General features: G+C 36.6%; 2 protein-coding genes across 11 annotated transcripts in view; one reads left to right on the forward strand and one right to left on the reverse strand.

Moving 5' to 3' along the window:
- The window catches only part of MNS1 (meiosis specific nuclear structural 1), a 174,609-nt gene extending 161,037 nt beyond the window's left edge, over positions 1-13,572 (forward strand). For 2 of the 4 annotated variants that reach the window (XM_005211696.5, XM_024997634.2), the window contains 3 exons: positions 1,636-1,893; positions 10,391-10,516; positions 11,873-12,152. In XM_005211696.5, coding sequence (XP_005211753.1) covers positions 1,636-1,893; positions 10,391-10,516; positions 11,873-11,962 — 474 coding nt within the window. In that variant the 3' untranslated portion in view covers positions 11,963-12,152. 4 annotated transcript variants of the gene reach the window in all.
- Positions 12,575-26,155, reverse strand: part of TEX9 (testis expressed 9) — a 120,781-nt gene continuing 107,200 nt past the window's right edge. For 6 of the 7 annotated variants that reach the window (XM_005211668.4, XM_059890395.1, XM_024997533.2 and 3 more), the window contains 2 exons: positions 13,348-13,482; positions 12,575-12,776 (listed from right to left, as the gene is read on the reverse strand). In XM_005211668.4, coding sequence (XP_005211725.2) covers positions 12,702-12,776; positions 13,348-13,482 — 210 coding nt within the window. In that variant the 3' untranslated portion in view covers positions 12,575-12,701. Of the gene's footprint in view, positions 12,777-13,347; positions 13,483-26,155 lie in introns of those variants that run through there. The other variant, XM_059890394.1, reaches the window with a different exon arrangement.

The raw sequence follows: 26,155 nt of genomic DNA on the forward strand, positions 1-26,155 counted from the left end.
GGAATTCTCCAGGCAAGAATACTGGAGTGGGTTGTCATTCCCTTCTCCAGGGGATCTTTCTGACCCAAGGATTGAACCTGGGTCTCATGCATTGCAGGCTAATTCTTTACCATCTAAGCTACCAGGGAATAGAGAAGACTATGAAAAAGAATTTGGAAAGATAGGGATAAATGAAGAAAAAGAGATTGAATGATCAATATAATTAACAAAGTTGCTGTAACTGATACTTGCAGATTAGCTCACTTAAAACCCATTCTGCCATTTCCAGAAGGAAATGGCAACCCACTCCAGTATTAATCCCATGGACAGAGGAGCTTGGCAGGCTACATAAAGTCCATGGGGTTGAAAGAGTTGGACACAACCTAGCAACTACACAACCAACAACAACACTGTAATAGAGTATTTCATAAAGGAATCAGGATCTGGTGGGCCTCTGAGATATTGTTTTCTGAATTCTATTTTTGTTCTCCTGGATGTGTTACTGATGTGATGCCTGTTAATACAGGGATACACTAGTTATTTGGGAAAAGCCTTTGGCAGCTTGTCAGGTCCCTAGCTATTTTGAATAGCTATTTGCATAATAATAAATACATTTTCTGTCTCAAAAAAACCCCATTCCTACCCTTACTACATCCTACCCTGTTGTAAATTCATTTGTCTTGCTTTACTGCAAAGAGAAATGTAGCTAAAACTACATTTATCTCTTACTAGAATTCTTCATATGAACTAGGTTATCTCCAATAGCCATCACCCTCACTTCAAGGTGTGAAGATGGAAGATGAGATAGTAGTCGGTCACCATAGACAGAGTTACCATGAGACTTGAGCAGTAGGATGAGAGCTTGGTTCCCTGGCCTTCCTGGAAGTTCTGTATGTCTCTGATGGCCTGTAGTAAATCCCTTATAGTTTGTTGTAATCTGTACCCTTGGCCACATGGGTGTTAAGGCAATATTTTGAAGATACTGGCCTACCTGGAACTTGTATTAGAATTGAGCAAAGTTGGTTAGATTAGCAAATGATTTAAAATTTACAACAGTCCTAATTCAGTAGATCAATGATAAAGCAAATATGGGTGATCCCTGTAAAATTTTTGGTTTTGAAATCTTTCATAATAATGTTGGGAAAATATAAACCTTGTAGGAAAGGACTTTTAACTGCTTCAAGTAAATTTGAATTTCTCTAAGCTTCTGATTCTCATTGCTAGATTATTGTTCTGAAAAATATTTATCAATGATTTGAACACAAGGTTCTAGAATGATTCATAGTTGGTACTATGGATTAAACTAAAATTATATAGTTGACAGATTTAATAAACTCACATATACAAATTTTTATACAGCTCTTTTCAAAGTTAATGTGTTAATTCTGAATACAGAAATAAGATGGTAAATATGTATTAGTTAAAATTTAAATAATCAGCAATCCAAAGGTAACATCTACTTTATTAGTTTTTAAAGGATGGGAAAAGTGTTACCTTGAAAAGGTTTAAGTTTTCAGTTTTATTTCTTATTGTAACATTAAGCTTAACCAAACTCTATCTGACCCTATCTTTATAAATCTACTGTAAAGAAACAATTACTGAATTAACTTTTACAGGTTAATTATTAAATTAACTTTTAGATGTACTGTTATTTAGGAAGAAGCAGAAGAGAAATTGAGAAAGCAAAAGGAGTTGAAGCAAGATTTTATGGACCAAATGGCCTTGAAGGAATTAATACTTCAGGCTGCAAAAGAGGAAGAGGAGACATTTAGAAAAGCCATGCTGGCAAAATTTGCTGAGGATGATCGAATAGAATTAATGAATGCGCAGAAGCAAAGAATGAAGCAACTAGAACACAAGAGGGCCGTGGAAAAACTTATAGAAGAGCGCCGCAACCAGTTCCTTGCAGACAAAGTAAGGAAAAGTTTTTTTAAAATTTTCATTGAATAGCAACTGGCTAATTTATCCACTAAATAACTGAAAACTGTTTATGTGCCAGATGTTGGAAATCCATTCCCTAATCATATGATATATACATTTTCTGACTACTCATTAATTAATGAATCTAGAACATATTTATTGATGTTTTCTATGTATTAGACATTGGTTGGTGTTGAGAACATAAATATGACTAACTCCATGTCATCTATGAGCTTTTAGTGTTGGTTAAGAAAAATACATTAAGATATGTCAAATGTATTGATGATAATCATACAGAATGGACATGTTGTATGGCAGAGAGGAGACTGATCATGAATGTCTTGGCTGCTGTTTTAAAGGTGGATTTTATTCAGGGGGGATCCACTGAAGAATTGAGCTGCATGATGAGATCTGCACTTGGATAGATGATTCAGGTAGCAGTGTTGCAGAAAGACATGAGCGGAGTACGACTGGAGGTGGAAGATCAGTTGTTTTTGTTTAGTTGTTCCGTCATGTGCGACTCTTTGCGACCCCATAGGCTGCTGCATGCCAGGCTACCCTGTTTTTCACTGTCTCCTGGAGTTGGCTCAGACTCATGTCCCTTGAGTCGATGATGCCATCCAACATCTCATCCTCTGTCGCCCTCTTCTGCCCTCAGTCTTTCCCAGCATCAGGGTCTTTTCCAGTGAGTTGATTCTTCACATCAGGTGGCCAAAGTTTGGAGCTTCAGCTTCAGCACCAGTCCTTCCAGTGAATATTCAGGGTTGATTTTCCTTTAGGATTGACTGGTTTGATCTCCTTGCTGTCCTAGGGATTCTCAAGAGTCTTCTCCAGCAACAGTTTGAAAGCATCAATTCTTTGGTGCTCAGCCTTCTTTATAGTCCAGTCCTCACATCTGTACATGACTACTGGAAAAATCCAGAGCTTTGAATATGCAGATCATTATCAGCAAAGCGATGAATCTACTTTTTAATATGCTGTCTAGGTTTGTCATAGCTTTTCTTCCAAGGAGCAAGCATCTTTTAAAATTTCATGGCTGCAAGTCGCTACAGTGATTTTGGAGCCTAAAAAAATAGTCTGTCACTGTTTCCATTGTTTCCCCATCTAATTGCCATGAAGTGATGGGACCAGATACTGAGATCTTTGTTTTTTGAATGTTGAGTTTTAAACCAGTTTTTCACTCTCCTCTTTCACTTTCATCAAGAGGCTCTTTAGTTCCTCTTCACTTTCTGCCATTAAGGTGGTGTCACCTACATATCTGAGGTTATGGATATTTCTCCTGGAAATCTTGATTCCAGCTTGTGCTTCATCCAGCCCAGCATTTACATGATGTACTCTGCACAGAAGTTAAATAAGCAGGGTGACAATATACAGCCTGATGTACTCCTTTCCCAATTTTGAACCAGTTCATTGTTTCATATCCAGTTCTGTTGCTTCTTGACCTGAATACAGATTTCTCAGGAGGCAGGTCAGGTGGTCTGGTATTCCCATCTCTTGAAGAATTTTCCACAGTTTGTGATGATGCACATAGTCAAAGGCTTTAACGTAGTCAGTGAAGCAGAAGTAGATGTTTTTCTGGAACTCTCTTGCTTTTCTGTGATCCAGTGGATTTTGGCAATTTGATTTCTGGTTCCCCTGCCTTTTCTAAATCCACCTTGTACATTTGGAAGTTCCCGGTTCACATACTGTTGAAGCCTGGCTTGAAGGATTTTGAGCATTACCTTGCTATCATGTGAAAGGAGTGTGGTTGTGCAGTAGTTTGAACATTCTTTGAGTATCAGGATTGGAATGAAAACTGACCTTTTCCAGTTCTATGGCCACTGCTGAGTTTTCCAAATTTGCTGGCGTATTGAGTGCAGCACTTCCACAGCATCATCTTTCAGGATTTGAAATACCTCAACTGGAATTCCATTACCTCCACTAGCTTTGTTTGTAGTGATTTTTCCTAAGGCCCACTTGACTTTGCATTCCAGGATGTCTGGCTGTAGGTCAGTGATCACACCATCATGGTTATCTGGGTCATGAAGATCTTTTTTGTACAGTTCTGTGTATTCTTGCCACCTCTTCTTAATATCTTCTGCTTCTGTTAGGTCCATACCATTTCTGTCCTTTATTGTGCCCATCTTTGCATGAAATGTTCCCTTGGTATCTCTGATTTTCTTGAAGAGATCTCTCTACTCTTTCCCATTCTGTTGTTTTTCTCTATTTCTTTGCATTGTTCACTTAAGAAGACTTTCTTATCTCTCCTTGCTAGTCTTTGGAACTCTGCCTTCAGATGGGTATATCTTTCCTTTTCTCCTTTGCCTTTCACTTCTTTTCTCAGCTATTGTAAGGCGTCCTTAGGTAACCATTTTTTTTGCCTTGTTGCATTTCCTTTTCTTGTGGATGGTTTTGGTCACCCACCACCTGTACAGTGTTACAAACCTCCGTCCATAGTTCTTCAGGAAGTGATTATAATTATCCCAGAGAGAGGTGATGAAAACCCTTGTGAATAGAGAAGGAATCCATCAGTGAAGTGGTAGGAAATTAAAATTGATGGGTCCCGGTGACCAATTAGATCTGAAGAGTTGAGAGGATTCAGTTCAGTTCAGTTGCTCAGTCGTGTCCAACTCTTTGCGACCCCATGAATCACAGCACGCCAGGCCTCCCTGTCCATCACCAACTCCCGGAGTTCACTCAGACTCAACGTCCAGCGAGTTGGTGATGCCATCCAGCCATCTCATCCTCTGTCGTCCCCTTCTCCTCCTGCCCTCAGTCCCTCCCAGCATCAGAGTCTTTTCCAGTGAGTCAGCTCTTCGCATGAGGTGGCCAAAGTACTGGAGTTTCAGCTTTAGCATCATTCCTTCCGAAGAACACCCAGGACTGATCTCTTTTAGAATGGACTGGTTGGATCTCCTTACAGTCCAAGGGACTCTCAAGAGTCTTCTCCAACACCACAGTTCAAAAGCATCAATTCTTCAGCGCTCAGCCTTCTTCACAGTCCAACTCTCACATCCGTACATGACCACTGGAAAAACCATAGCCTTGACTAGACGGACCTTTGTTGGCAAAGTAATGTCTCTGCTTTTCAATATGCTATCTAGGTTGGTCATAACTTTCCTTCCAAGGAGTAAGTGTCTTTTAATTACATGGCTGCAATCACCATCTGCAGTGATTTTGGAGCCCCAAAAAATAAAGTTTGACACCGTTTCCACTGTTTCCCCATCTATTTCCCATGAAGTGATGGGACCAGATGCCATGATCTTTGTTTTCTGAATGTTGAGCTTTAAGCCAACTTTTTCACTCTCCTCTTTCACTTTCATCAAGAGGCTTTTTAGTTCCTCTTCGCTTTCTGCCATAAGGGTGGTGTCATCTGCATATCTGAGGTTATTGATATTTCTCCCGGCAATCTTGATTCCAGCTTGTGCTTCATCCAGCCCAGCGTTTCTCATCTACGACTAATGAGTAACGCTGTCACACACTTCCATATTCAGTGAGTGAGTGGTGATGTATGTATGAAGATGTATGAAGAAAAACAGATTTTGAGGGGGTAGATATATAATTCCATTTTGTCCACATAGATTTTTGAGGCCCAGGGGAAATTTTCTTAGTTGGAAATGTGTATTTAAGAGTTGGTGAGGAAAGTAGGTTTGGGACTTGGGCACATTGAAATGTCTATACTTCATCCATAAAACTGAACTACTACTTTAAGAAGCAAGTAAGATAATGTGTAAGTGCTTTGGAAAGATAAAGAGCTCTAAATATGAAAAGTACTGATAAAGCATGTGGTAAATATTTTTAAGTAGTAATAGAAGTGGAGTAACAATAACATTTATTGTTTTCTTATGTCATTCACTATTCTATATTTATTACAAGCAAATCAATAACTTTTAACTTTCAACTCTGTGATTTAGGTACTGTTACTACCCCCATTTTAAAGAACTGAATTTTGAGAGATGATATATGTTGCCCAAGGTGTCATAGCAAGTTAAATGGTAGAGCTGGGATTAATATATTATCATAATGATTTTCCTGAATGGTGGACAAAAAGAAACCCCAAAATACTCTTACAATCAGCAGATACTCATTAGCTAGCATTCTGCTGAGGGAACCAAAAAAATAAAGCTCATTCTGGTAGCTTTTAATCTAGCAGAAGAAAATAAGGTCTAGATACCCCAAAGACTTGATTATATATACTACTGTACTAAGAATATGTTTCTTAAATGTAAACATTTGTAGAATGTGATAGTGTGATATACTAATAGTGCAATACATATATGGCAGAACTATGAGATTCCCTGGTGGCTCAGATGGTAAAGCATCTGCCTGCAGCGCGGGAGACCCAGATTTAATCCCTGGGTCCAGAAGATCCCCTGGAGAAGGAAATGGCAAACCACTCCAGTACTCATGCCTGGAAAATTCCATGGGTGGAGAAGCCTGGTGGGCTACAGTCCTTGGGGTCTCAAAGAGTCGGACACGACTGAGCAACTTCATTTATGTGGATTTATCTAGAAATACATAAAAAGTGAATAAAAGAAGACAGGAAGGCTATTCTTAGTTGGCAGCTTATAGAATTACCACATGGAGAAACATGAATGATAGGCTGAGGAGTTTGGCCATGATACAGTAGAAACTGGTTATTGTACTATGCTCTTTAACAAGAGGAGAAAGGGCACATGTACACAATGGAATATTACTCAGCTATTAAAACGAGCGCATTTGAATCAGTTCTAATGAGGTGGATGAAACTGGAGCCTATTATACAGAGTGAAGTAAGTCAGAAAGAAAAACACCAATATAGTATATTAATGCATATATATGGAATTTAGAAAGATGGTAACAACGACCCTATATGCAAGACAGCAAAAGAGACACAGACATAAAGAACAGACTCTTGAACTCTGTGGGAGAAGGTGAGAGTGAGATGATTTGAGAGACGAGCACTGAAACATGTATATTACCATATGTGAAACAGATGACCAGTGCAAGTTCAACACATGAAACAGGGCATTCAAAGCTGATGCACTGGGACAACTCAAACGGATGGGATGGGGAGGGAGGTGGAACGGGAGGTTCGGGATGGGGGACACATGTACACCCATGGCTGATTCATGTCAACATATGGCAAAAACCACCACAATACTGTAATTAGCCTGCAATTAAAATAATTAATAAAAACAGGTGAAAAAAACAGGTGCCTTAAGAGTTGAAGTGATGATGGCCTGGAGTAGGTTGGCAGAGCAGTGGAAGGAGAAAGGGAAGAGTTTAGATATTTTTAAAGGAAGAATAGATGAGACTTGCGTGATTTTTTTTCTTGGACCATATAGGGTAGAGTGGAGGAAGGTATCAAAATAACTCTCAAGATTTCAAATATGAGAAGTTCAAGGAATACAAGTGCTGTTATGTTTTGAACTGGAGCAAAAAGATGGACTGACTTCAGTTTTAGTCATATTTAGTTAGAAATGCAAGTTGAAATTCCTGAAGGCAATTGAACAGAAGAAGAAAACTTAGGTCAACTTTTCTTAGAAAAGCATTTCTGGCATTACGTAACCCACAGTTGCAAACTAGGATTCTTCTTCCAAATCATATATTATGAGAAGCGATCAGAGGGCCAGTGACTGAGACCTGGAGAACACAGGAGGTACAAGTGGTAGAAAAACACTGACAGGACCAAGGAATGGCCAGAAAGGCAACAGCTGGATGCCACCAAAAACTGAGAGGTCAGCCCTGTCTTTTTCACGCATGAAGCGTTGGGAGACTTGAGGTGCAATTTTTGGCTCTCCTGTATGCTTGATCAACTCAGGTCTTAGTTCTGTTGTCGTATTTCCAGATGCTTAAAAGGACATAGTTGGAATCTTGTGGTGCCTTAGAATTAAGGTTTCCAAAAGAAAGTAGCAGACAGACAAACGTTTTCCAGTTTCTGTAGCCTGAATCTTGGTTAAAGACAGGCAGGCGGGTGGGTGACTGAGTGAATATGCTGTTACCTTGGAATCATTCTGGATTCATCACATTTCTTACCTATTAACTTTTAGCCATCAAATCCTATTGATTCCAGTTCTACCATAACTCTTATTAAATCCATTTATCTTCATAATTTAGACATTTAGTATCATTCTGTGGACTACTGAAATTGTCTTCTAACCAGTCTCCTTGTGATTCTAGTCCATCTGCTACCAGTTGGCATGAAGTAACTCATTATGTCCTCCTCCTGCATAACTAAATGGATTCCTAATGGATAAAAATCTCAATTCTGTATCTTTGATTGTAACCTTTAAGAGAGATTAAAAAAAAGCACCTAGCATTTTTCCTGGCAAGCAGTAAATACTTAGTAAATGTTTGTTGAATCAATAAGGTTGATTATCAGTGTCAGAACAAAGTGATCAAGGAGACAGAAATTTTAAAAGCTTCGCAAATTGAACAGAAAGCTTTGAATACTCCTTGCCTAGAAAGAGGCAGAACCAGTGACTGTCCTATCTCGTGGCTTACAGAGCTAATCAGAAAACTCCTTGAAAAGTTATCAAGACAGCTATAAAGGGAAGAAATATGAAAACATTACCTAAGCCATAGATACTTTTCTAAGAAATGTATATCTTAATTTTGAAAAAAATGTGTATGTTCCCAAAATGAAGCTGTGGGGTTAGTTTTATTGGTATCAGTGAGACTGGGTCACATTTCTGCCTTGGCCTAAGGAAGAGGATGGAGTTCATGTTCATAGAATCATGAATCCATTTCATTATACAATCCTGTAAGGCATGCTCTCTCTTTTTTTTTTTTTTTAAGATTTCATAGATATTCCTAAATAGCTATCTGTCTACCTCTAATATAAAACCACAGTCAGACAAAATCTGAAACTCCCCAGGAGATACTTTCTACCACCAGAGCTATTCAGAATTTGCCCTCATAGACAAATTGGCTTCATATCTTGCTAAAATATTTACCCTAATTTACTATAAAAAGTTTTTTTATGGTAAATAGTTAATGTGGTCTACCTAAGAAGGAAAACCCAAATTAGAGACCATGCATACAAGTGGACAAAAATCTAACAATGAGCTTTCCTCACAGCAGTAGATAACTTTCTTACACCCCCATTAGAAGGAATAGATCAGTTAGGATGATGTTTGTCTACAAGTAGAGTCTCAAGTTAACAGCGGCTTAAGAGTTTACTATTCTCTCGCATGGAAGTCTAGAAACTGAGGCTTTATTCATAGTCTTCAGGAACCCAGTCTCCTTCTGGGTTTTGTTATGGCCCCTGTAGGGTATAGCTCTCATTTTCATGGTTTAAATTGGCTCTTCAACCTCTATAGCCATGTTTCAAGCAGCAGATGGAAGAAGTGCAGAAGGAACAAAAGATGTAAGACTGATTCCTGGAAACTGCCATACAACATTTGTTTATTTCCTTGGCAAAAACCTAGTCCTGTGGTGACCACATCTGACCCTTTAGCCTTAGAAATGCAGTCTAAAAAAAATTCAGATATAGTGATTCTATAGCAGATTCTGTTACCCCGTTTCATCTTAGAGATAAAATATTTAAGAGCAATTCTACCCTTTGATTCAGTAGCAACATGGGTGAAAGTATCTTCTCAATTAGCTGTTGGTGATACTTCTAATTCTGTAATACATCTCACATGATAGTAGACAGAGAAGCAATTCCAAGTTTAACTGGCATTGGATATGGGTGTGTCCTAGCATTCTTCTTTATTTTCATCCAGTAATGAAATATTAGGTGATATAGAAGCAGCTTATCTCTCATTGTAACAGAAAAGACAGACATCCTGCTTTCTGGTTTATATGACTTAAACTGATTATTTCAAAGAAAAGTTGAAACATTAATACTATTTTAACTAATTATTGGCAGAAATTCATCATTATTTCAGTGGCCTGCCTTTAGCATCCTTTGCCATTTAAAAGTCTTATTTGGATGTATTTCTGTAAGAGTTCTTTTAAGCCCTAAAATGAGTTAAAGCTAGTCATCTCTTCCATATTTTCACAGCTCAGAAGTTTGGTGTGGTTATCAATCAGAACATTTCCCTGAGAAATACTGGTTCTTTTGCTGGAACATTTGCTGCTGCTCTTGTACCCTCACACAGGCTTTAAGAAACTTAATACGTATGGCAGTACTTATCTTTTAGCTATCCTTGTTGTTTTATCCACCTTTTTTTTTTTTTTGTCTTATATTGTAAGCTCCCTTCAACACCTGGGGTCTGGTAAGCACTCAATAAATATTTGTTGAATTAATTGGGAAATCACTTCTTTGAACCTTTTTTCCTTGGTAATGAAGATGACTTGTCCTGAAAATATGTACTTGCCTCCCTAACATCAGTCATAACTATTTTCCTTATAACTTTAAAGGAAGAATGACAGTAATATATATATATATATATTCTATACATAATATAATAAAAGATATATAATCTATCAATTTTGTCTTAATTTACTGCAAGAATAGTTTCGTTTGCCACATTCTTAAAAGATTAATGTGTTTTATGAGAGTAAGTTCTGTTTACATTTCTAGCAACGTGAACTGGAGGAATGGCAGTGGCAGCAAAGACGACAAGGATGTATAAATGCAATTGTTGAAGAAGAAAGACTAAAACTTCTCAAAGAACATGCTACAAAACTACTAGGATATCTCCCTAAAGTGAGTGAGATTTAATTCATAGCCTCTAAGAGTGGGGGGAAGACAGGCGTTAGGATTTCAGAGGGCCTGGGTTTCACTCCGTTCTTGCTGTTACAAAGCAGCAATGTTAAGTGAGTCAGTAATTGAACATCTCCAAAATGAGAGAGTTGGTCTTGGCACTTTCTATTAAATTTGAGCTGGAATTTCTGTATTTAAATTTTAGAGGTTCTGTTCTCCAGTGTAAGAAGTTTAAAACTAAAGCAAATGTGATACGCTGGACACCAAAGCAGGTGATACACAGGTCAGCCTTGTAATCTGTAACGGTAGTAATAGATACAAGCTTGAACTGAGTCTGAGATCTGCTCTGTAACAGGGGGTTACATTATATAACTAGGTAACCCTTTATTTTAAAAATATTACTTCCAGAGAATACATATGAAAATTTGCTATCTGAAATACCTTATGACTATAAAAATAACAACTTGAGTTTCAGAGGCCACATAAACATATGAACTAAAGTAAATAATAATTCTACCCTTCAGATACAGAAATTATGCCATTTGATACTTTATTCTGTCAAAAGAATCAAGTGTATATTTTGTTTAGTGCAAAAGGAAGGAGAAAGAAATGAGAAATTATTACCTGTCCATAGGACCTGATAGTCTAATTGGTTAGAATGAATACAAAATGATATATTAATAACAAAAGCCATATGGAATTGATAAATAAACTATAAATTCTGAGCATGTCTTAGGGTTTAGATATTTGTGTAGCAAAATAACTGTGGAAATGGGAGAACCTGATAACCTAAAATGATTTTATCCTTTAGATCCTCGTGGCTCCAAATGACCTAAATTAGTCTTTGGATTCTTTAGATAAGTAAATATTTAAGTTTAATTTTGTTTTAAAGGGATTAAGATTAGCTGACTTAACTTTACACCTGGATTCTTTCCTGAAAGATCGAAGTTAGCTGACTAGAGACAGAACTGATGCAAGAGCCAGTCCCATGCATAAATCTGGTGAAGCTCATTTCTTCCCTCATATACTGCAGGGCTGTTTCAAAACAAAAACAAGGGTAGGAGGGTACAGTGTGGATTAAACGGATTCCCGTTCAGTCCATCTGAGCAGTAGTACTTGTAGTAGTAAAGCAGAAGAGTCCAGATTCGTATGACGAGTTCTAACAGGACATCAGGTCAGTCTGAGAATATTCAGTATGTATGTACAGTAAGTCAAAATTACAGAAAAAAATTTTTTACTAATTAATTTCATTATATTAGAAATAACTTTATAAATTTCATGTCTGTATCTCTTAGTCTTGTGAATATTTATTGAAATATTCTGGCATTCAAAGTAACCCACAAAATATTTTTCTTGTAGGGAGTATTCAAAAATGAGGATGATATTGATATGCTTGGTGAAGAGTTTAGAAAAGCATATCAGAAAAGGAGTGAAATTTGTGAGAAGTGATACCGTCAAGGTGTGGTAAAACCTGGGTTCTTCTGTACGTTACCACTAGGTGTCACTGTGACTTTTGTTTTAGAGTTCAGTGAGTAGGACTCCTCCAGTGTCTCTGGATTTTCTAAAACATTTCTGTATCATTTATAAACAATTAGTTGTAAGAAAACATTTGTTTTCTGATAAAAATTAATACTTGTAACTGCAAGTTTTCTTTCAATCACTATTGTTTTTGTACTGATAAAATTGAAGATCTGAATTCTACACCACCCTCCATATATTGAGTTGGCCAAAAGTTTGGATTTTTCTGTTACACATGGATCCCTGTACCTATCAAAACAACCCAGGAGACTAAACTCTTCATACCACGTCTATGTTTGTGTCTAGGAACTTCACTTCCTTGATTTGGCTGGGGAAGACTCTTCCTATTATGAGAGGAGAAAAGTACAGAGTGAGGAATTTCAGAGTGCTTTATTACCTAATGCAGTTATCAATAAGAACATAGAAAGTTTCTCTCAGGTAAACATCGTTTACAAACTAAAGCTAAGTCTCTAGAACATATTTTCTATGCATATGCAGCTGAAAGGGGCTAGAAGGTCATAAAAAAGATAAAAGAATCGAAAGTTCAATTTCTGTTGCTTTATTTTATAAAACATTGCTAATAATTAGGTATCAATTTTATATCCCCAAACCTAAATTTACTTTAAGAGTATATCCACCACACACTAGAGGTTTAAAAGTAGATCACTTATTAATTTCCCCATTCAAGTGCCTTCATAAATTCTTCTTCAGTGAAAGACAGCATCTTGGCAGCTTCAATATGCATCTGTGTTTAAAGAAATCAATATTGTCTAAGAGTAGACCACAGAACAATAGGAAATTTGTGAAAGTGCATGTATAATTCTAATTACAGTAAACAGGTTTAAATAGTAATTTCATTCAGTGAGTAGCCACTAAAAACCCTGCCCACTGGTGGTATTGCACCAACCTGTTTAGAGAACAATTCCATGTTGTAATACCTAATCTTTGCAAAAGGTGACAGTAGCAAAAACATGAATTCACATCCTCTTAACCACAAGGCAAACCTGTGTGGTGACCACAATAAAAGTGGTTTGGAATCAGTTTCACTCCAAGATTTCAAGAGGCAAACTGATCCCTTTTTAAGATTATAGTTATTTTTTATATTTGGTATTATTTTCTTTAGTTAGGGAGTATCCATACTGTATGGAAAAAGAACTAGTAAACGTTTCTAATTTACTTGCATCAATGTATAGATAACATTTTGTGACTAAGCATGGCAATAAAAACTATACCTGAAGGAGAAATACTAAATGTCTTAGTAGAAAGAGCCAAATAATATCCAGGATTTATTTTAACTTTGTTTAAGATAAACTCACCTTCTGCCTTTTTAAAACATCAATTAATTTTAACTGTTTCTTAAATCCTATCATTAATTCTCCTTTTTGTTTTTCTAGCTTCTTGTTTTCTGATTTTAATGCTTCGATTTTTTGGTGTTCTTCATTTGCTATATCCTGCAAAAGGAAAAAATCCTATGTATTCTTTACAGTATTTTAATGGAAAAATTATATCAACAATAAAAACTTAGGTTTAAGTTTCAACAATGCTCACGCTTCTACCATTTTAAAAAACATTTAAAAAATAACAACTTGGTTCTAATTCCAACAATGCCAAAGTAGCTTAGATTTGAAAGCAGAGATGTCATCAGTAGTAAGCAGAAACGAGGTGGTTATGATCCTTGAAAGCATACTCGTTGACATCCACATTTAACTGGCTCCTGAAAGCATTTTTCATTTCATGGTTCACAAGGGATAAACCCAGAGCAAAAAGTAGCAGTCATACTGGGCTGAGGAAGGGACAGCAGTGCTGCCACAATGGTAGAAATTTGCAGGTAGGAAATCCCTCAAATCCTTTGCAGACACCTAAATAACATGACTCCTAGGAACCTATGAGAGACAGCTGAGATTTAAAGAGCTGAGCAAAGAATTCAGCCACTGCCTATGATAAGGAAGACCAAGTTTGCAATTGTGGTAAAAATCCACTGGATGAGCTCTGTAGCAACTTGGATAATGGAGAAAAAGGACCAGTGAACTTTAAAGACAAGTTAGTAGAAATCATTAAGCATAGGAAGGTCGTGTACTTGGAAAAAATGTTAAAGGACATCTTTCATGCAAAAGGGAAATGATACCAGAAGGAAATCTGAATCTACATACACACTTAAGTATCAGAAATAGTAACGTGGTAAATGTTAGTAGAGTTTTTATTTTAAAACTTGAGAGTAGCTAAGATTTTCCTGCCAAGATGGCAGAATACAAACATCCTGGGCTCACCTCCTTTCACAGGCACACCAAAATTACAACTATTAATGAGAAAGATCAGAATCTAACAGAAACTAAGGATATAAAAAAGGAACCATAGCAAGATGTAGAAGGAACATAGGTGCACTATTGTCAAGACCCATAGCCCCAGATAGAAACCCACAAGTAGGAGGATAATTACAGTTACACAGGTTCTCTGAGCAATGGGTCTAAGCCCCACATTGGGCTCCCTGGCCTGGGCAGTCTTGTACTGGGAAGACAAGCCCCTATGTTTGGCTTTGAAGACCAGTGGGGCTTACTTTCAGGGGACACAGGTGTGGGAAATAGACACTCACCTCCTAAAGGGCACATGTAAAACCTCACATGCTGCAGGACCCTAGGAAGAGGCAATAATTTTTGAAAGGAGCAGAGTCAGACCTACCTGCCGATCACCCAGGAGGCAACTGAAGTTCATCCTTGGGACACAGGCATTGGCAGAAGCCATTTGTGGAGCCTGCTCTATCATGTGGACACCAATGCTGGGAAGCATCACTTCAGAATCATCCTCTAGTTTATTAGCACTGGAACACGGCCCCACCCACCAGCCTGTCAGCCCCAGTACTGGGAAGCCTCAGGCCAAGCAAATTGCTGGGTCAGGACAAAGCCCCACCCATCACTGGCAGGCAGGCTACCTTAAGACCCTGAGCCTTCAGCCACCCTGGAACACAGCCCTGCCCCATAGGAGGGCACAGGCACTAGCTCTGTGATCCCCAGGGCCTTGCAGACAGAGACCCTGGGACCCAGCTCCACCCACCATCAGGCTGATACCAGCCCAGCCACCAATACTCCCCTCCTGCGACCCCTGCCCCCTCACCCCCCATCCCCCCACACACCGCCAGACACTGGCCCTGCCCACCAGCAGGCTAATACCACCTCTGAGACACCTTGGGATCTGTGGCAAGATTCAACACACTTTCATGATTAAAAACAATTAAGGAAGAAAAGGATTCTACTTCAACATGATAAAAGCAATATATGACAAGCCCACAGCTAAAAACAGACTCAATGGTAAAAGACTGAAAGCTTTCCCTTTAGGATCAGACAGGACAAGGATGTTCACTTTTACCTACTCTGCAGGTTCTGGTCACAGCGGCTAGGGAATAAAAATAAAAGGCATGCAAATCAAAAAGTAGAAGGAAGATTCTCTCTCTTCACAGATGACATTATCTTGTATGTATTAGAAAACCCTACAAGTTCCACAAGGAAACTGTCAGTATAAATCAATTTGGCAAAGTTGCAAAATATAAAATCAACACATAAAAAAAAATCAGTTGTGTTTCTATATACTACTAATGAACATTCTTAAAGAAATTTTAAAAATTACAAATACAATATCATCAAAAAGAGTGAAGTACTGAAAAACATCTACTTCCGTTTCATTGACTATGCTAAAAGCCTCTGATTGTGTGGACCACAATGAACTGGAAAATTCAAGAGACCCTACCTGTCTCCTGAGAAACCTATGTGTGTGTCACGAAGCAACAGTTAGAACTGGACATGGAACAACTGACTGGTTCCAAATCAGGAAAGGAGTACATCAAGGCTGTATATTGTCACCCTGCTGATTTAACTTCTACACAAAGTACATCATACAAAATGCCAGGCTGGATGAATCACAAGCCAGAATCAAGACTGCTGGGAGAAATATCAACAACCTCTGATACGGAGATTATACTACTCAAATGGTGGAAAATGAAGAGGAACTAAAGAGCTTCTTGATGAGGGGGAAAGAGGAGAATTAAAAAGCTGGTTTGAAACTTAACATTCAAAAAACCAAGATCATAGCATCTGGTTCCATCACTTCATGGCAAATAGAAGAGGAAAAAGTGGAAGCAGTGATAGATTTTATTTTCTTGGGCTCCAAAATCACTGTGGACAGTTACTTTGTTCAGTGGCCAAGTGGTGTCCAACTGCAGCATGCCAGGCTCCTCTGTCTTGCAGTCTCCTAGACTTTGCTCAGATTCATGTCTATTGAATCAGTGATGCCTTCTAACCATCTCATCCTCTGTTGTCCCCTTCTCCTTTTGCCTTCAGTCTTTCCCAGCATCAGGGTCTTTTCCAGTGAGTCAGCTTTTCGCATCAGGTGGCCAAAGTATTGGAGCTTCAGCATCAGTCCTTCCAATGAACATTCAGAGTTGATTTCCTTTAGGATTGACTGGTTTGATCTCCCTGCAGTCCAAGGGACTCTCAAGAGTCTTCTCCAGCACCACAGTTCAAAAGCATCAGTTCTTTGGCACTCAGCATTCTTCATGGATAGTGACTGCAGCCAAGAAATTAAAAGATGCTCCTTGGAAGGAAAGCTATGACAAATCTAGACAGAGGCATTAAACAGCAGAGGCATCATTTTGTTGACAAAGGTCCATATAGTCAAAACTATGCTTTTTCCAGTAATGATGTACAGATGTGAGAGCTGAACCATAAAGAAGGCTGAACAATGAGGAACTGATGGTTTTGAATTGTGGTGCTGGAGAAGACTTGAGAGTCCCCCTGAACTTCAGGGAAATCAAACCAGTCAATTCTAAAGGAAATCAACCCTGAATGTTCATTGGAATGGCTGTTGCTGAAGCTCTAATACTTCGGCCACCTAGTGTGAAGAGCCAACTCGTTGGAAAAGACCTCAATGCTGGAAAAGACAGAAGAGAGAGAACAGGGCAGCAGAGGACGAGATGGTTGGATGGCATCAAGCAACTCAATGGACATGAATCTGAGCAAACTCCAAGAGACAGTGAAGGAAACAGGAGCTTGATGTGCTATCATGGGATCGCAAAGAGTCAGACACAACTTAGCAACTGAATAACAACTACTAACTTAGGAATAAAAGTAACCAAGAAGTGCAACAGTTTTACACTGAAAACTTCAAAGAACTGGGATGACCCTGAGGGATGGGATGGGGAGGGAGGTTCAGGATGGGGAACACATGTACACCCATGGCTGATTCATGTGAATTATGGAAAAAACCACCACAATATTGTAAAGTAAAAAAAAAAAAAAATTGTAAAGTAATTAGCCTCCAATTAAAATAAATACATTAAAAAAAAACTGATAAAAATAGTTAAAGGCAAAAAAATGGAAGGATATTCTGTGGTCAAAGATTGGAAGGCTTACTATTATTAAGATATTAATACTACTCCAAGAGATCTACAGATTCAGTATGATCTTTATCAAAACTCCAATGGCATTTTTAGAGAGACAGGTCACGCTAATATTTATATGGAATCTCAAGGGAACACAAATAGTCAATCAATGAATAACAACAGTTGAAAGTCTCATATTTCTGGATTTCAAATTTTATTACAAATCTATGGTAATCAAAGTAGTGTAATATGGATGTATACAGAGCCCTAAAATAAACCCTTGCATATAAAGTCTAATTATGTTCAACAAAGATGCCAAATCTATTCACTAGGAAAATATGGCCTCTTCAACAAATTGAACTGGACAACTAGATATCTCCATGAGCAAGAATGAAACTGTATCCCTATTTCATATAATATACAAAAATTAACTCAAATTTGATCAAGACCTAAATGTATACCCTAAAACTGTAAACTATTAGAAGAAAATGTAGGTGAACTGCTCATGACACTGGATTTGGTTGTGAATTCTTGGATATGAAATGAAAAGAACAGGCAAACAGAAGTTAAAGAAGAGAAATTGGATTACCTCAAAGGAAACAATCAACAGAGTAAAAAGGCCCCTACAGAAAATATTTGAAGATCATATATCTGTTAATATTGAAAATACAGAAATAACTCCTCCACAATAACAAAAACACTATCACTTAATAAATGGGTATCCACAGTCTCATGAAAGGCACATTTCAAGTGCTCAACAGCTACATGTGGATAATGGCTACTGTATTGGGCAATGCAGATACAGAACCTGTCCATCACCATAGAAAGTTCTATTGAACAGCAATGTACTAGAAGCTCTTTCAGTTGACCATTATTTAACTAATTTGCCATGTTAACTCTGTAAAACGTATCAACTGATGCCCAAAACATACTGAAATTTAATGGATAACCACATATTTCTTCACTCTCCAACTGTTTGCTTATAAATCATCAGTTGTGTTTGTTCCCAAACCTGTGTATCCCAGTCTATACTGTAATTATATAACTTATTTTTTTAATATATAAAATGTGGATGGGAAAAGTAAAAAAAAAAAATAATAATAAATGGGTAAAGAACTTGAATAGACAATTCTCCAGAAAAGATTTACAAATGGCTAATGAGCACATGAAAATGTGGTCAACATCACTAACATTTAGGGAGATACAAATCAAAACCACAATGAGATGCCATTTAATAAACATTAGGCTAGGATGATCACTATAGAAAAAAAAAAACACAAAAAATTGGCAAGGACATTGAAGGAACTCTTGTGACTGTTGGTAGGGATGTAAAACAGTGCAGCCACTATGGAAAAATAGTACAGTGGTTCCTCAAGAAATTAAAAGAATTATATGATCCAGCAATTCCCACATTTAGGTGAATATCCAAAATAACTGAAAGCAGAATCTTTAAGAGATATCTGTACACCCAAGTTTATATCAGCATTATTCACAATAGCCAAAAGGTGGAAGCAACCCAAGTTGCTTTATTTAAATAAATGTATAAATGAAACTTGTTACATATATCCAATGGAATATTATTCAAAAGGAATACATTCTGATAACATGCTACAACGTGGATGAACCGTGAGGACATTATGCTAAGTGATATAAGCCAGTAACAAAAAGGCAAATAGTGTATTTCACTTACATTAGGTACCTAGAGTAGTCAAAATAATAGAGATAGAAAGTAGAATTGTGGTTGCCAGGGGTCATGGAGAAGGGGATGGGGAATTATTTTTTAATGGACATAGGTTTTCAGTTTTTGCAAGATAAACAAGGAGTTTTGCAGTTTGATATGTAACACTACTGAATTCTACACTAAAAAATTAGGGTAAATTTTATGTGTACTATAATACAAAGGTTTTTTTTTTTCTTTAATTTAGAAAGTTCATTAACTCTTCAAAGCAAAAAAGTAACTATGTAGAATGTGTATATAAGTACAATGTATGACAACAACAACAGAAAGGGGAAGAGAGAAGTATACTGCTGAAAGGTTCTTTATTTATTCATAAAATGCTATGTTACTTGAAGTTAGATAGCGCTAAGTTAAAGGTGTATCTGATAAGTGGAGATATACACAAAAAAGTGGAGATAATAAGCCAGTAAGATAAAATGAAATCATTAAAAATATTCAAAAAGAAAAACAAGAGGAAGAAAGAATAATGTATGTGAATGAAAAATATAAAAATTAATAGAGTTAAACACAACCATTATTAATAATCATATTAAATGTAATGATCTAAGCCTCCTAATTAGTGTCAGAGATTGTCAGACTGAGTTACAACAATAGGAAAACTCAACTGTATGCTGCCTGTAACAACATACAAAGGAGTTACAAATAAAGGGAGAGAAAAGCCAATACTGATGTCAGCAGTAACTAAAAGAAATTACATGCTTTATGGATTTATTATAAAGATGTAACAATCAGGACAATGCATTATTAACATGAAGACAGACATACAGATGAGTGGAACAGAATAGTGATCCCAGTAATAATACATCCACACACATCTAGGCAACTGATTTTCAACAAAGATGCCATGGCAATTCAATAGTGAAAGGATAATCTCAACAAAATATTCCTGCACATGTTCCAATAATGAACCTTGACCCTTATATCATGCACAAAACTCAACACAAAAGATGAAGCTATGCAACTTCTGTAAGAAAACCTAAGAGCAAATCTTAGTGACCCCTTAGGTTTAGCAAAGAATTCTTAAATAGAACACAAAACCATAATTATAAAATTCAAAATATTGTTGCTCTTCAAAAAAAAATGTTAAAAAAATAAAAGCCAAGTGATAAGACATTTGCAAAGCAGGTGTCTGCCAAAGTTTTGTAATTAGGATATATAAAGAACTCTAACAAGTCAACTCAGTTCTTAATAATGAACCAAAGAGACTAAGGAAATATGAATGAAGTGTGGTCTTTAGTTAATGAGTCATAATTATTGATTCATTAATGGTAAAAAATGTTCTATACTAATGTATATATTCATAAGAAACTGGATTCTAGAAATTTTCTGTACTACACAATTTTATATAAATTAAAACTATTCTAATAATTAAAGTTCATTTAACAATTTTTAGAAGAATAAAAGACTTATAGAGAGACACTTCAAAGATAATATCAGGACTTTCCTGAATAACCAATGGATGAACAAAGAAATCAAAGAGGAAAAAAATGATCTTCAAATGAAAATGGAGACACAACATACCAAAATTTATGGGATGTAGCAAGAGTGGTTCTAAGATGAAGTTCATAGTAACAAATGCCTACATTAAGAAAGATCTCTGAATTTTCACTCCTTCCTGCATGTTTAATGTTTTTGACATTATATGAGATTTTGACCAATGAGATTTTTCCTTTTGTAATTTCCATATTTCTAGTTGTGGTTTTTTCTTTTTCACTTAGAGAAGCCCCCTTTTAACATTTCTTAGGAAGCTAATTTAGTAGTACTGAGTTCTTTCAGCTTTTGCTTCTCTGGAAAACAACTTCTCTCTCCAAATCTGAATGAGAGTCTTGCTGGATAGAGTATTATTGGCTGCAGGTTTTTTCCTTTCATCACACATGTTGTGATGTTGTGTGATGTTTCATCACACATATGTTGTGCCATTCCCTTCTGGTCAGCAGTGTCTGACAGTCTTAGAGGAGTTCCCTTATACATAACTAGTTGCTTTTCACTTACTGTCCTTAATATTCTCTCACTATCTTTAATTTTTGCCATTTTAACTTTAAGTCCCTTGGTGTGGAACTCTTTGTATTGATCTTCTTCGGGATTCTGTTCTTCCTGGACTTGGATGTCTGTTTCCTTTCCCATGTTAGTAATGTCTTTAGCTATAATTGCTTCTAATTTCTCTGCCCCTATCTGTCACTCTTCACCTTCTGGGACCCAAATAATGTGAATATTAATATGCTTAATGTTTTCCAAGAGGTTTCCTGAACTCTTCATTCCTTTTAAATTCTGTTTTTCTTTTTCTATTCAACTTGGGTGATTTACACTATTCTGTGTTCCAGTTTAATGATCCATTCCTCTGTATTAACCAACCTAATGTTGATTCCTGCTAGTGTATTTTTTATTTCAGTTACTATATTTTTCAGCTTTGTTTGGTTCTTCTGTTTCCTAACTCTTTGTTAAAATTCTCCCTGTATTTACTCACTCTTCTTCCAAATATGTTGAGCATTTTTATGGTCATTACCACAAACACTTAATTGGGTAGATTGCTCATCTCCAGGGTTTTCAGAGTGTGTTCGAACTTCAGACATCAACTTTAATATTCACCAGTATATGCTGCTGTATATAAACCTCATGATAACAACAAACCAAAAATCTATAATAGATACACACAAGATGAATCCAAATATAACATTAAGATGGTTATCAAATCTTAAGCAGAGAGGAAAACAATAAACAAGGACAGTCCCCAAACAATTTAATAAAATGGCAGTAAGTACCTACCTATCAATACTTACTTTAAATGTAAATCTACTAAATGTTCCAATGGAAAGACAGAGTGGCTGAACAGATTCAAAAATAAAATCTGTAAACATATGCTGCCTATAAGAGGTATCTTATCTTATCTCCAGATCTAACTACACACACAGACTGAAAGTGAAGGGATAAAAAAGTCTAAGACAAAGAAGGACATTACATAATGATAAAGGGATCAATTCAACAAGAATAAATAACACTTGTAAATATATGCACACAAACTGGAGCATTTAAATAAATACAGAAAATATTAGCAAGTATAAAGAAAGATATTGACAGTAAGGACAGTAATGTCAGGGGCTTTAACACTCCACGTACGTCAATGGACAGATCATCCATACAGGAAATGTAAAAGGAAACACAGGCCTTAACACATCAGATGAGCTTAACAGATATATGTATATAACATCCTATTCAAAAGCAGCAAAATATACATTGTTTTCAAATGCAAATGGAACACTCCATAACAGATCACATGCTAGGCCACAAAATAAGTCTCAATAAATTTTAAAAGACTGATATCATACCAAGCCTCTTCTCTGACCACAATGCTATGAGACTATAAATCAACTATAAAAAAAAAAAAAACCACCAACATGGAGGCTAAACAATGTGGTACTGAACAACAAAATGAGTCACTGAAGAAATCAAAAAGGAAATAAACAAGAGAAACCCATGGAGACAGAAGCAAAAACACAAAGATCCAGAATCTATGGAATGCAGGAAAAGCAGTTCCCAGAGGGGTTTATAGAAATACAAGCCTACATCAGGAAACAAAAATCCCCAAAGCCCTAACCTAATATCCAAATTAATTATAAAGAAACACCTAGAGTTAGTAGGAGGAAAGATCAGAGCAGAAATGAATGAAATAGAGATGGAAGAAAAAAGGGGAGAGAAAGCAAGCAAGAAAGAAATTAAGAGCTGGTTCTTAAAAAGATGAACAAAGTTGATAAACTTTTAACCAGATTCATTACGAACAAATGAAAGTGGATCCAAATAAAATCAGAAAAGAAGTTAGAGTTGATATTGCAGAACTACACAGGATAAGAGATTATTCTGAATAATTATACACCAATAAAATGGACAACCAAGAAGAAATGGAGGAATTTCTAGAAAAGTACAATCTCCTAAGACTGAATGAGGAAGAAATACAAAATGTGAACATACCTCAGTTACTACTAATCAGTAATAAAAAAAAAAAAAATACTCGCAACAAACCAAAGTGTAAACCAGATTGTTTCACACACAGATGAATTACATACACTGAATATTTAATGGATAATGCTTATCCTTTTCAAACTATTCAAAAAACTGAAGAGAAAGAAGGTTTCCAAAGTCATTCTTTGAGGCCCACATCACGCTGATAGCAAATCAGATAAAGAAAGACACCGCAAAGTTTGAAAACTATAAGCCAATAAAACTGGTGAACACAGATGCAAAAATTCTCAACAAAATATTAGAAAGTTAAATTGAACAGTACACTAAAAGGATTATACATCATGATCAAGTGGAATTTACCCCAGGGAAGCAAGAATAGTTCAGTATCTGCATATCAGTCAATGTCATACATTAACTCATTATTGACCAGGGGATTTCTGCAGAAACACCTGTGGCTGTTGATTTGTTATGTAAGTGAATACAGAAATATCTCTGATAAATAATATTTGGGTAACAAAAGACATGTTAATATGTGTCTCTGGTGAATAATATGTTAATAGAATGAAAGAAAAAAATCACATAATCATTTCAATAGACAGAGACTAAGCATTTGACAAAATTCAACATCCATTCATAAAATATCTTAATAAATTAGATTTAGAAGGAATATACTTAAATGAAAAAAGGTCATATATGAGAAGTCCACAGCTAAAATCATATGCAATGATGAAATGTTGAAATCTTCCTCTAAGGTCAGGAACAAATCAAGTGCCCATTCCCACCTCTCCTACTTTACAAAGTACTAGAATTCCTAGTCAGAGAAACCAGCAAGAAAAATCTAAAGTACCAGAACTGGAAAGGAAGAAGTAAAATTTCTATTTGCAGTTGATATGATTTGGTATTTAATACATAAAAAATCATATATATGCCACCAAAAAACTGTTAGATCTCATCAACAAATTCAGTAAAGTTGTAGGATGTAAAATTAACATTAAAAATTCAGTAGAGTTTCTATTAGAACACTCCTTAATATGATACACAAAATAAACTCAAAATGGATTAAAGACCTGAATATAAGGTCAGACACTATAAAACTCTTAGCAGTAAACACAGGTAGGTGAGAATTCTACCACTGAACCACCAATGTCATAACCGTTAGTGGAAAACACAGGCAAAACATTCTTTGACATAAACTGCAGCAAGATCTTTTTTGACCCACCTCGTGGAGAAGGCAATGGCACCCCACTCCAGTACTGTTGCCTGAAAATCCCAAGGACAGAGGAGCCTGGGAGGCTGCAGTCCATGGGGTAGCTGAAGGTTGGACACAACTGAGCGACTTCACTTTCACTTTTCACTTTCATGCATTGGAGAAGGAAATGGCAACCCACTCCAGTGTTCTTGCCTGGAGAACCCCAGGGATGGGGGAGCCTGGTGGGCTGCCGTCTATGGGGTTGCACAGGGTCGGACATGACTTAAGTGACTTAGCAGCAGCAGCAGCATGGAGTAATGAAAATAAAAACAGAAATAAACAAGTGGGACCTAATTAAATGTAAAAGCTTTTGCAGAGCAAAAGAAACCATAAAAAAAGATGAAAAGATAACCCTAAGAATGGGAGGAAATATTTGCAAATGAAGTAACCGACAAAAGAATTAACCTCTAAAACATATAAACAGCACGCAGCTCAATTACCAAAAAAAAAAAAAAAGAGTGGAAGACCTAAAGAAACATTTCTCCAAAAAAGACACACAGATGGCCAAATAACACATGAAGAGGTGCTCAATATCACTAATTATTAGAGAAATGCAAATCAAACCTACAATGAGGTATCACCTCATACCAGTCATGATGGCCATCATCAGAAAATCTACAAACAAATTCTGGATAGAGTGTGGAGAAAAGAGAACCCCCTTACATTGTTGGTGAGAATGGAAATTGGTATAGCCACTATGAAAAACAATATGGAGTTTCCTTTAAAAAGCTAAATATAGACCTATCATATGACCCAGCAATCCCATTGCATATACTCAGAGAAAACCATCATTCCAAAAAACACATGCAACCCAATGTTCATTGCAGCAGTCTTCATAATAGGCAGGACATGAAAGAAACCTAAATGTCCATGAACAGATGAATGGATAAAGAAAATGTTACATATAGGTATAACGGAACACTGCTAAGCTGCTAAGCTGCTTCAGTCATGTCCGACTCTGTGCGACCCCATAGACGGCAGCCCACCAGGCTTCCCCATCCCTGGGATTCTCCAGGCAAGAACACTGGAGTGGGTTGCCATTGCCTTCTCCAACACGGAAAACTACTCAGCCATAAAAGGAATGAAATTGGGTGACTTACAGGGATGTGGCTAGACCTAGAGATTGTCATACAGATTAAAACAAGTCAGAAAAAGAGAGCAAATATATATTAATATACATATGTAGAATATAGAAAAATGGTAGATGATCTTAATTGCAAAACAGAAACAGACACAGATGCAGAGAACAAATGTATGGACACCAAGTGGGGAAAGTACACAAAGGTGGGGTGGGATGAACTGGCAGAGAGTATCCCTATGTATAAAATAGATAACTAATGAGAACCTGTAAAGCTCAGGGAAGCCTACTCAATGCTCTGTGGTGACCTAAATGGGAAGGAAATCCCAAAAAGAGGGAATGTATTCATACATATAGCTGATTCACTTTGCTATACAGCAGAAACTAACACAATACTGTAAAGTAACTAAACGTCAATAAAAAATATAAAAAATCATATAAATTATCATTATCTTAGTTTCTATACCTTAGCAGGAAATAATCTTAAAAAGAAAATCCCATTGATCATTATATCAAGAAGAATTTAAAACTTAGAAATGATTTAATCAAGGATGTGAAAGATCTACACTGAAACCTTTAAGACACTGGTGAAAGGGATCAAAGAAGGCACAGATAAATGGATTGGAAGAATTAATATTTTTTAAATGTCAATGCAACCAAAGCCACCTATAGGTTCAATCCAATTCCTATGAAGATTCTGAAGACATTTTAAACAGAATTAGGGAAAAAATCCTGAA

This window comes from Bos taurus, chromosome 10, assembly GCF_002263795.3.
Source record: "Bos taurus isolate L1 Dominette 01449 registration number 42190680 breed Hereford chromosome 10, ARS-UCD2.0, whole genome shotgun sequence".
Classification (NCBI taxonomy): domain Eukaryota; kingdom Metazoa; phylum Chordata; class Mammalia; order Artiodactyla; family Bovidae; genus Bos; species Bos taurus.